Source organism: Phoca vitulina, unplaced genomic scaffold, assembly GCF_004348235.1.
Source record: "Phoca vitulina isolate PV1807 unplaced genomic scaffold, GSC_HSeal_1.0 scaffold15, whole genome shotgun sequence".
Taxonomy (NCBI): Eukaryota; Metazoa; Chordata; class Mammalia; order Carnivora; family Phocidae; genus Phoca; species Phoca vitulina.
In genome coordinates, this window is record NW_022589718.1 from 39,080,911 (window position 1) to 39,093,209 (window position 12,299).

General features: G+C 49.7%; 1 protein-coding gene and 1 long non-coding RNA gene across 5 annotated transcripts in view; one reads left to right on the forward strand and one right to left on the reverse strand.

Annotated features, from left to right (window-relative positions):
• Positions 1-563, forward strand: part of LOC116638002 — a 1,187-nt gene extending 624 nt beyond the window's left edge. Inside the window, exons 2-3 of the long non-coding RNA XR_004300583.1 lie at positions 12-308; positions 479-563. This is a non-coding gene — a long non-coding RNA (uncharacterized LOC116638002). The remainder of the gene's footprint in view (positions 1-11; positions 309-478) is intronic.
• MYOM2 (myomesin 2) overlaps positions 1-12,299 on the reverse strand; it is a 106,267-nt gene that overhangs the window by 11,054 nt on the left and 82,914 nt on the right. For all 4 annotated transcript variants that reach the window (XM_032413728.1, XM_032413727.1, XM_032413730.1 and 1 more), the window contains 4 exons: positions 9,112-9,225; positions 8,830-8,917; positions 8,256-8,294; positions 2,232-2,337 (listed from right to left, as the gene is read on the reverse strand). In XM_032413728.1, the coding sequence (XP_032269619.1) occupies positions 2,232-2,337; positions 8,256-8,294; positions 8,830-8,917; positions 9,112-9,225 (347 nt within the window). The remainder of the gene's footprint in view (positions 1-2,231; positions 2,338-8,255; positions 8,295-8,829; positions 8,918-9,111; positions 9,226-12,299) is intronic.

Consider the following 12,299-nt stretch of genomic DNA (forward strand, 5'->3'; position numbering starts at 1 on the left):
CATTCATGTAGGTGTGTGTGTGTTCACACCACGTGGGTGTGTGCGGTGCACGTTCACGCAGGTGTGCATTCATGTAGGTGTGTGTCCACGCAGGTGTGTGTGTGTCCACGCGAGTGTGTGCAGCACACGTTCATGCTGGTGTGCGTTGCATTCATGTAGGTGTGTGTGTCCATGCGGGTTTGAGTGTGCATCCACGTGGGTGTGAACAGTGTGTGTTCACACAGGTGTGTGCGGTGCACGTTCCCATAGGTGTGCATTCATGTAGGTGTGTGCCCTCACGTGGGTGTGTGGGGTGAACGTTCATGCAGGTGTGAGTGTGCTCACGCGGGTGTGTGTGGTGTGCATTCACACAGGTGTGCACGTGCGTTCACATAGGTGTGTGCATCCATGCAGGTGTGAGTGTGCTCATGCGGGTGTGTGTGGTGTGCATTCACGCAGGTGTGCACGTGCGTTCACATAGGTGTGTGCATCCATGCAGGTGTGCGTGTGCTCACGCAGGTGTGAGTACCGTGTGTTCACACAGGTATGTGCAGTGTGTATTCATGCAGGGGTGTGTGGTGTGCATCTCGCAGGCGTGTGCGGTGCGCATTCACACAGATGTCTGCAGTGTGTATTCATGCAGGTGCATGTGCGTTCGCACAGGTGTGTGTGTTCACACAGCTGTGAGTGTGCTCACGTGGGTGAGCGGTGTGCATTCACGCAGGTGTGCATGCGCGTTCACACTGATGTGTGTTCATGCATGTGTGTGCGGTGCACGTCCGATCTCTGCACCCCAGCACCTGGTGCAGAGCCCGCCACTCGCTGGGAGAAGAGTGGAGGAAGGAGCATCCTCTCCCGGGGACGGACAGCCTTACAAGGGAGGAGAAGACACACCTCACAAGCGCACGGGACCTAGTGCAGGACAGCATGCCGCACGGAACAAAATAGCAAAGGAAAGGAAGTCATTAATTCTCCTTTTCCAGGAAGGCCTGATTCAGCTAGAGACACAGATTTACCCATTTGTCTAAGAAAATATATCCTTACAAAAAATTATATCACAAAAATACACCAGAGTTTCCATCTTTACGGCTCCTGTTATCGGGGCCCTTGACAACAAGACTCTGCCTCTAATGTGCAGACCCTTCCCGCAGGATCTGTAATGACCCCTCCTCCTACTGGATTCCACACTGTTAAAAACACAGAGCCAGAAGATGCCCCACGCACTGAGACTCCAAAACTTCTTATTTTGGGTTTCCAAGTAAAACATTGGAAACAAAAGCATAGCCCATCAGGATTTAAATGGGAAAAACCCCAAGAATATTTATCCTTTTAGCACTTCACACTTTACTCACAAATAGATGCACCTAGACAAATAATGCTTTTAAAAGTGAAATAGCCATAACCACAGAATTTGCCTTCTGAAGTGTTAGAGAAATATAATATCCAAAGGCAGGATGTGGACACTATGGGGACGATTCACTGAGGAGCTTAAGATGTTGCTATCCTCACATCACTGGAAATATGGGCTAAGAATGTTGCCTGTGTCCTCGGGTCAGAGTAGAGATGGACCAGAAGGTGCGTGCCCTGCCCCTCCGCCCCAGCCGGAGCTCCCTCCTCCGCGGCTCTGTGGGGTCCCGGACCACAGTCCTGTTTGCTCAGAGCCCTGCAGCTCTGAGCAGCTGCTTTAGGGATACCCTTGGGGTGTGGGTATGAAAGAGCCAGACCGCAGGGGCTGGGACACAGGGCCTCGCCATGCCGCGACTATGACAGAAGTCTCAGGTGCTTTGGGAGTGAACCCCACTCACCTGAAGAAGCAGCAGAGCAGGCAACGTGAGACGCAGAAAACCTGCTCTTTATACAGGGCCCCATCTTTTCCTTTCCTCTTTTAACTCTAGGCTTATTTTGGCCCTTTTCTTCTTAATCAAGCTAGTGAGACTCTGACAGACTGGAAATTGGGAGTGTGGTCTCTGCATATTATTTTTCCTTTAGCTGCCTGCTAGATTGCCGATAAAATGGGTGTCACCCCATTTGGTAAAGCCCAGACGTTGCAGAAATGTGTCTCTGGCACCTTCAGGCATTTCTTTATCTTTGCCCTCCTGGAGGTCCTCCCTATTGCCATCATGTCCCCTGCCCGGGCCAAGGCTTTCAAGAGGATGGGCAGCTCCATGACACGCGGCCAGGAGCACGGTGACCAGCTGTATGTGTTGGGCACCGCTCCCTCTGCGGCCACCGTCGATCACACTTATACTTACTTGTGATACCAGTTCACTTTCATTTCCTCGGTAAAATACTTCATGAAACACTGAAGTCTTATTCCTTCTTCGGTGCAGAGTACCTTTAGTGGAGAAGCAGATGCCCCTGCAGAAAACAAAACAAACTCAGGCCAAGAAAAGCGGTATGCGTGCCATCAGAACACAAAGGGGCAAGCGCAGGTGTCTCTGCTCTGTCCCACGGTAAACACAGCCGCCCATGTGCATGTTCCATCCACGCATTCTTCTAACCGTCCCCACGCCATATTCCTTCACTCCATAAGCATCTGCCAATGCCACATGTGTCTGAAAATCTCTTTGCTGACCACTGTAAATGACATGTAACTTTAGGAAAAGGCTCAACATCTGCCCCTTGGCAGCTTAGCTTAAGAAGAGGAGGAAAATCCTTGCAAACAGCACAGTAACACAGTAAACTCTGCATTAATTGATCTGGAACTTAAGTATTGTGGAAGATCAGCAAAAGGGAGAGGATGAGTCAGCAGAAATGATCCAGGAAGGAGTCAAGGAGATGAAAGGCTACCATCCGTCCTCTGAGATGAGCGAAGACTGGGTAAGAAAACAGGAGAAGCCACAGGCAGTAAGAAAACCCTAGGAAATGAGAACTTATGTCGTGTGTCTGGAGTAGGAACTCAGCCTGACTGGATTGGGGCAGGTGGTCCGGGGGAGGCGAGGGGTCAGGAGACGGGAAGCTACTGAGCAGCCTCTTACTTCGGCAAAAGCTCTGAGCTCGAGGCAGAGATTGTTGTTAGATATGTAACTTCAGAGCATTTACATGAACTCAGGGTATTCCAGCACCTAGAAGATACTATTTATAGAATCAGCAAAATGGAAGAAAATGATGTGATTAAAACCACTGAGGAGGGTGCGATGCAGAAGGGACTTTTGAACATCTGCTAACTGGTAAGCCGCCCGGAGACTTCTATCACGAATCCTCAAGTTACCCATGTATTCCACACAGTCCTCGTACTTTTGGGAGCTCACTCGAAAGAAATATTCCCAAATACTGAAATCAGCCTCTCTTTGTCCAATGAGGTACATTGCATAGTTATTTAAAATAATGAACAATGGTTGCTATCCCCGTAAGGAAGACTTTAAACCACAGCACGTAATTATGAAACACCACGTAATTATGAGAAATTGTGGACACAGTATTGATATAAAACGTGGATGATTATCATAAAATATGTGGCCAAAAAAAAAAACCAAGAAATAAGGTGTATTTATGACTTTATGTAAAGAGATAGAAACCAAAATAAAAATGGCCATGACTCTGGTGTTCTTTGGTCTCCATTTACTCTCACATGAGCACACGTAACGGAAGACCATCCAACAAACAGAGTGAAAACCACTTTCCCTGACGGAGTGATTGGAAGAACCCCCGAGACGGTGTCTGTGAGCCTGCTCAGGGCAGTGTCCCCGCGTCGCCTCCGTGACCTCGGCTCCTGCTGAAACTCACCCCTCCCCACAGAGACGTGAAGCACGCACACACCCGAACGCAAAGACGAGAGCCATGTCAGACTTTTCGAAGGCAGAGAGCAGGGGTGAGGGCAGGGAGCTGTGCGAGCAGAGGGCTGAATCAATGACCAGGCAGAGTGCAAGTCCTCAACCTGGGGCCCCAGGGGAGGTGGGGGATGGGGAGCGGCCAACAGGGAGGTCACTGGAACACCCACACGGGGTGCAGAGACACCCCATCACCCCCACCTCTCCGCATCAGGGCGCCCCTGCCCCGTACCCGAGACCTTGCCCTTCAGAGTGAAGGGCAGCAGCTCGGTGGTGGGGGGCAGGAGCTCGGCTGGGGAGAGCCGAGGCAGCTGGATGGGTGTGCGTGTGCTACGCGGCAGGCTCCCCCCGCCTCACCTGCTCTGCTCACCTCCTACACGCTGGCCCAGCCAGCCCCAGCAGGAAGCACACTGCTGGACAGAAGCAGCCGCCCCACCAAGCTGATGGGCGCCTCCCCGCGTCCCCCCAACACGGCTCCCGCAGCTCCACCAGCCTCTCGCTTTGCTCGAACCTTAAATAGCCAGTGAGCGAACTCTGCAAAGGGTCACTCGCACGGATGAGATGGAAGACCAGGAAGGAAAACCTGGAGGAGGAGGAGGAGGAGGGCCAGAGAGGACCCCGCTTCTCTTGAACCCAGGGCTGCACTGGATGCCACTATGTACAGCCGCAGACCATGACCACAGACACCTCTCCGGGCGCCATGGGACCGCTGTCAGTAAGGCGGAGGCCCACTCGGGCACCCTGCGCACCAGCTGGGACTTCTGTAAACCCGCGTTTATAGAACATCCAGCACAGCCCTGAGACCGTGTTCTGCATCTTTGCTCCGGCCATTTCAGGAGACACTGTAAGTGCAATTATGTCCATTATCACTTACACCAAAATGAGGGTCTGCTAATTCTGTGAAGCCATTGGTTAGAGGGCAAGGGCTCATCTGAAACCTAGACAGAACACATGGCAATATTTGAGGCTTGAAAGTCTGACCTGCTGGACTCTATCCGCTACAGTGAGGTGTGGACTGCGAGGTGAGGACCGCCCCCGACACGCCCAGGGCGCTGTGGGCATCGATCGGCAAGCCTTCTGGGAAGTGGACAGTGTGTCTCCCCCACGGGAAGGAGACACAAGGCAGCACACAGATGGATGAGTGTGGGAGTGTGTGGGAGTCAGGGAGTGTGTGAGTCTCTGTGCATGAGCATGAGTCTGTGAGTGTCTGTGTGTGCATGTGAGTGTGTGAGGGTGTATATTCCTGGTCTGTGCATGTGTGAGTCTGTATGTGAATCAATTAGTCTCTGTGTGAGTCTGAGTGAATCTGTGTGAGTGTGTGAGTGTGTGTGTGTGTGATTGTGTGTCAGTGTGAGTCTGTGAGTGTGAGTCTATATGTGAGTCTGAGTGAATCTGTGTGTGGGTCTGTGTGTGTGAGTCTGTGTATGAGTTGAGTCTGTATGAGACTTTGTATAAGCCTGTGAGTGTGAGTCTGTGTGTGGGTGTGTCTGTGTGCATGTGTAAGTCTGTGTGTATGTGTGTGAGGCTACGTGCATGTGAGTGTGTGTGAATCTGTGTGAGTCTGTGTATAAGTTGAGTCTGTATGAGTCTATGTGTAAGCCTGTGAGTATGAGTCTGTGTGTGCATTTGTGTGTATGTGTGTGAGTCTGCATGCGTGTGAGTGCATGAGTCTGTGTGTGAGTTGTGAGTCTGCATGTGTGTGAGTGTATGAGTCTGTGTGTGTCTGTGTGTGTCAGTCTGCATGCATGTGAGTGTGTGAGTCTGTATGCATGTATGAGTCTATGTGTGAGTGTGAGTGCATGGGTGTGAGTCTAGTGCATGTGAGTGAGTGTGTGTGAACCTGTGAGTCTGAGTTGAGTCTGTATGAGTCTGTAAGACTGTGAATGTGTGTGTGTGCATTTGTGTGTGTGTGCATTTGTGTGTATGTGTATGAGTCTGCATGCATGTGTGTGTCTGTGTGTGTGTGAGTCTTTGTATGTGTGTGTGAGTCTGCATGCATGTGAGTGTGAGTCTATGTGTGAGTGTAAGTATGTGAGTGTGAGTCTGCATGCCTGTGAGTGTGGGTCTATGTGTGAGTGCATGTGTATGACTATGAGTCTATGTGCGTGTGAGTGTAAGTCTATGTGTGAGTGTGTGTGTGAACGTGAGTCTGCGTGCATGTGAGTGTGGGTCTATGTGTGAGTATGAGTGTGTGAGTGTGAGTCTTTGTGCATGTGAGTGTGAGTCTGCATGCATGTGAGTGTGGGTCTAGGTGTGAGTGAGTGTGTGTGAGTCTGCGTGTATGTGTGTTTGCATGCATGTGAGTGTGGGTCTAGGTGTGTGAGTGTGTGAGTGTGAGTCTGCATGCATGTGAGTGTGGGTCTAGGTGTGAGTGTGAGTCAGCATGCATGCGAGTGTGGGTCTATGTGTGAGTTTGTGAGTCTGCATGCATGTGAGTGTGGGTCTATGTGTGAGTGTGAGTGTGAGTCTGTGTGCACATGAGTGTGAGTCTGCATGCATGCGAGTGTGGGTCTGTGTGAGTGTGAGTGTGTGAGTGTGAGTCTGAATGCATGTGAGTGTGGGTCTACGTATGAGTTTGTGAGTCTACATGCATGTGAGTGTGGGTCTGTGTGAGTGTGAGTGTAGGTATATGTGTGAGTGTGTGAGCCTGCATGCATGTGAGTGTGGGTCTATGTGTGAGTATGAGTGTTTGAGTGTGTCTGCGTGCATGTGAGTGTGGGTCTATGTGTGAGTGTGTGAGTCTWCATGCATGTGAGTGTGGGTCTGTGTGAGTGTGTGAGTGTGAGTCTGCATGCATGTGAGTGTGGGTCTATGTGTGAGTGTGAGTCTGTGCATGCGAGTGTGGGTCTGTGTGAGTGTGAGTCTGCGTGCATGTGAGTGTGAGTCTGCATGCAAGTGTGGGTCTGTGTGAGTGTGAGTGTGAGTCTGCATGCATGTGAGTGTGTGAGTCTGCATGCATGTGAGTGTGGGTCTATGTGTGAGTGTGTGAGTCTGCGTGTATGTGTGTCTGCATGCATGCGAGTGTGGGTCTATGTGTGAGTGTGTGAGTGTGAGTCTGCATGCATGTGAGTGTGGGTCTATGTGTGAGTGTGTGAGTGTGAGTCTGCATGCATGCGAGTGTGGGTCTATGTGTGAGTGTGTGAGTGTGAGTCTGCGTGCATGTGATGGGCGCGCAGGCGCAGTGGGAACCCACACGTGTTGCTCCAAGACCAAAGCAGACTGACACCCAGGACGCTGAGACACCTGGGGCGGCCCAGAGATGTCCCTGCAGGCTTCCAGGGGCCGCTGCGAGGCCAGCCAGGCAGGAGGCAGGGCCCTGGGAGGGCAGGCTGGGGCCCCCGGACTCTGGCGCAGGGCGTGGGGGCTGCGGGAAGCCTGGCGTGCTACCAAGACACGCGCGTCGGGCGTCCAATGGCACTCGCTGCTGCCCCTCGCATGCGGGGACGTGTCACGTGTGGGGCCTCTCCAGAGGACAGAGGCTTCGTGTGTGCGCGGCGGGCGGCCCCGAGTCTGTTCTCGGCACACGGTCCTCCCTGCACCAGCCCAGGGCAGCAGCAGGAGAGCCACTTTGCACACACACGCTCACTTTCCCAGAACCGCGGTCAGCGCCTCCATGGAGCGTGCCACAGGGTGCGTGCCACGGAGCAATCCCACGGAGCGCGGGACAGCAGCCGCTCCAGACAGCTCACCGGCCTCCACCACGGGGCGCGGCGGCCGTGAAGCAGCGCTAGGTCCCTCAACCACCATCAAGGCTAAAACTCACCTAAAATGCGGTCCTGTTTCTCTGACCAAGCCAAAGTAGAAATGAGTAAAATCTACCTTGCAGCGCTACTTTGCGGAAGCATGAAAAATAAAGGTTTTCAGAAGAACATCAGAAAGCCCCATGTGAGCCACAAGTAAGCTTGGCATTAGACATGTGTCACCACTGGTTAGAACCTGGACTCCGGGAGCAGAGCGCCCACAGCTGGGCCCCGTCCCCGCCCCCAACACCAGCTCCGAAGATCTAAATTAGGGCCTCTCTAGAAAGCCCACAGTAATAAAATGTTGTCATTCTTAGCACAAAGCTCGACCCAAATAGGAGCTGTTGTTACTGAATTACTAACCCCTCTCTTCGTTCTCACGGCTGCTGTGGAAGGGGAAATGGAGAGGGAGAATGTATTTGCAAAGCTGAAAAAGGGTTTCATACACATGATGCAAAGCCAGAGGTTTAAAATTCATTATTGCCGTTCAGCACTGGTAATAAACATGCTGAGAGCAATTATGTACAAAGCAATCATCTAAATGAAGCTAAGGCGAATCGGAAGAAGTGGCTAATCAGGAGGTCTAAACTGGGTTTTTTTTTAATAAAATATAGATTCTAAATATAGTGCTGCAAACCCCTTTGGATCGCGTCAGGGAGCAGCGGGAGGGCTGCCCCAGCCGCCCCTTTGTAGGCTCAGTTCTCATCTCAGAAAATGGGGATTTCGGCACCACACACACCCTGGAAATCCGTAGGCATTTACTTACCACAGACTCTGCTCATTGCCAAAACCATGTCATCATATACTGAAAGGAAGAAGGGAAATGTACCGTTACGATGTATATTTTTATCAGAAGGGAGCATTTTCATGTTTAATTAAATTGATACAGGAAGTCGTGATGTTCATTTGAAAAATGAAACATTAAAATAGCAACATTTAACCATAAAGGCTCCTGTGGGTCATAAATCCCTCTTACCTGTTCACTTTTTACGCAAGGAACAAGGAAATCTTACTCCACATAAATCCAACTATACATTTAATTGAATCACTTCCCCTCTGTTTCAATCATTTAAACTACATTAGTAATGGGAGAAAATTTAGCTTATGATGATGGACTAAAATGACATTTCCTATAAACGCAAAATAACACCACGCATTTTTCCAAAACACTGAAGCAGGTCTGAATGGAAGTAAAGTACAGATTTATTTTCTTCTGCTGCGTTACTGCTAAGGAAAGAGCGCATATCTTCAGGATATAGATGGATGCGCCTTCCTAGCACACTGCATCTTGATGGCAAAATGAATTTCTTTGGGGGAGGACAAAGGAGGTTTTATTTTACCTTTGCCAGCTATCTCAAGGACAGAGACATCTTGACCTCTCTCGTCTTTCAAGGTTGCCTTATATTCACCGAGGTCCTTCTTGGACAACTGCAAATAAAACATATCTTGTACGCATGTAAGATCAATGACAAGACAGAAAATGTAATAAATGATAGATAATACACTCCCTTTGCAAACCATGGAAACTCAGGATTAAAAATGGGAGCTAATGCAGGGTTTACAAGTTATTTGAAAGACCTGTCTTAGTTTGATCTCCATCCTGTTCCATGCAACACACGTACCTTGGGTATGAGCAGCAGGCAGACTCCCTTCTCCAGATCCGGCAACGTTTCTGTTTCATACAGTACATCATCCTTCAGCCACTTGAAAACTGTCTCTTTCTTGGTGTTTGCAACCTACAAGGCCAAAATCTGATGGTTAGGATGTGAATCACTCCGGCTTTTAAGAAAAAAATTCTCTGGAGGGGATCCTTGGTGGCTCAGTCGTTAAGCGTCTGCCTTCGGCTCAGGTCATGATCTCAGGGTCCTGGGATCGAGCCCCACATCGGGCTCCCTGCTCCGCGGGAAGTCTGCTTCTCCCTCTCCCACCTGCTTGTGCTCTCTCTCGCTATCTCTCTCTCTCTCTCTCAAATAAATAAATGAAATCTTAAAAAAAAAAGTCTCTGGATTTTAAATCACAGCCTTTTAAAAAAAAATACCATCAATTTTTATTATAGCCTCAGAGAGAAGCTCACAGAAAAGCTGTCAGTCCTAATAATGGCAAATACATTTCTAAATTCCAGCTTCTAAAATAATTAAGCCCTCACCATTGCACACAGAAGGACAAATCGTCCTAGCCCGTGAAATTAGATAGTGTGAGGAGCTTTTGATTTATATGAAATGTCAGTAATAAAAACAAGTTGTAGGCAGTGTATTTTAAATTTGTAAATAATGGGAAATATTCTTAGAGGGCTATAAGCCTGGTCAGTGGCTGTTTTTTTGGCAGTATGACATTTCAGATGTATCTGTATAGAAGGGATAAAACCGTAACACCAAATAAGCCCAATGAGAATGGGAATTTTCCTTCTAGTAAATTTCCTCACAATTCAGTCTGTAACATAAGCTCAGAGTTGACACTAAGCTTTGCAGAATTCCAAAGATGAGGAAGCATTTTGATTCACACACCCTGATGTGTCCATCCCACGGATGAGAAACAAGACTGGTTCTTACGGACGGAACGAACTGGCCACAACGGACTATTTGAGACGGATGATTCTGCATTTATACCCCATACGGACTCAGCAGAAGTGATGTCAATGACAAAGAAAATAAAATTACAAGTATTCAGACAGCATGACTGGTTCTGGTCGTGTCGTAGTCCACACAGGTCAGAACGCCCGCACCGGCCCTGAGCCGGGGTCACCAGTGACCGCCCAGAGCACCGTCCCTGGACAGGAGGGATCCGGAACACGCTGCTCACACTTGCACCCCAGGACACGGCAGCATGTGTCCTACAAACGAGCCTACAAACCCTTGCTGAGTCCGTGGACGGAATGTCCCCCCGGGACCGGGAGGCAGGAGCTCCGCTCCCAAGGCAGGACCACGAGTTGGAGTCAATGGCAGATGGACTGCAGCCAGACAGATGACCTCCTTCCCCTGACACTTCAAGATCTTGGTGCCCATACCCCAGTGCCAGCCCAACCCTTACGTCCTTTACCTCAGTTCAGTGCTGCCTCCCCTTACTCTGGTTTTCCCAGAAGTTTTAAATCATTGGTGCTTGAGTGCTAAAGACACCCCTTCTGCTGAGCTCCAGTCTCTGTGCCCTGAAGCAGACATCCTCCACTGGGCTCCTTGTCCCACAGCTTGGGGGGCCTTATGCCCCGCAAGGACCCACTGTCTTTCCTCTGTACTCTCTGCGATTTCTCCCTTCTGCTCCTTAAATACAGGCACCGAAAATGTACATAAATACCCAGAAAAGAGGGTAACAAGACCCCCGAGACACCATGTGGCAACACCTGACTCAGTCTCCAGGAGGGAGCGCCCCAGGCCCCACGTCTGCTGTACGAGAACTTCCTAGGAGATTTTCTTGTGTCTGACTGAGATTTATGGTAAACTTTTCTTTTAAAAGATGGTTTTATAAATAAATAAACAAATATAAAAGATGGTCTTCTGTGAAGTTATATTATGAATGTACATACCCTTGCATTAATTTTCTCCATATGTTTTGTTACGCAAGTACATTTAAAAAATCATCTAATGTATTACTAAGGGAAAAACCATGTGGAATAATTTACAGAATCACAGGAGCTAGGGACACAATTGTACAAAGTGAGTGTGTAAACTACAAAATGCTCAGATCTCAGTTACTATGTGTTCAGTTTCTCCAATATCTGTGTTTAAAAACTTCTGACGCACTCCGGCCAGGGACCCTGGAATATCATCACGTATTTACGGAAGGGTGTGTGGCAGGGGGACGATCTCAGAGCGCCCCGGGAAGGAGAACTCCCAGGTGCCCCACGGCCGCACAAGCACGCGCTTGATGCCGCGCGATCAGAAACGGAGAATGAACCAACGGTAAGAGAGCCTCTCTGCCAGGGCTGGCCGTCCGCAGCCGTGGAGATCTGAAGAACTGATTTGGCCGGGCGGAGGTCTAAAACCCTGAAGATACACCCCTTTCTGCATATGACAATTATTTGAAAAGACTGCTGTCTTTCCCATCCTGTTTCCCAAGTCAACAGCCTACCCTCAGTGATCTTCCGGGGTTTTCCCTGCAAATACCTACTGTGTTTTCATTTGTTGAACAGACCCATGCAATTTCTGTGTCAGTAAACTTTTTTTATTTTAAATATGATTTTGTCTCTGAGTCTTCCTTTTAAAATATTGGGGAAAGAAACTCACTATGAAAAGAAAAATAATTCTAGGTATTTTTCTGAAATGAATTTATAACAACCACGAGCACATTAAATATCAAAACTTTAGCTTTAGTTATTACACACACATAAAAAGAGATGGAAACAGGGAATCTAATTAGGACTTCATCACCAACATGAACAATGAGCGTGGACTGGCGGGAAAGGTCGATGTAATCACAGCATCTCAAGGTCGACCTGACACTTACCCAGGGTGTGCGCTGCCCTCCCGTGGCCCCAGACCACCACCCGCCACCCACCTGGACACCACTTTTCCTCAAATCCCCAGTCCCACGGCTCTGTGCTGCCCAGGCTTCACGTCAGCACCCTGCGCATTTCTGCACGTAACCCCAGGTCCCTCATCTGACACTCAGCTGCACCGAAGAGCCGGCGGCCCAGCGTCCCACCCCACAATGACCCCATTGTCACCCTCATCCTCATTCTGGCCCCTGCGCACCAGCCCCTCACACTATGGTCCTGACCAGCCCACCCTCATTCCCTCAGACCAGCCCCTCACACTATGGTCCTGACCAGCCCACCCTCATCCCCTCAGACCAGCCCCTCACACTATGGTCCTGACCA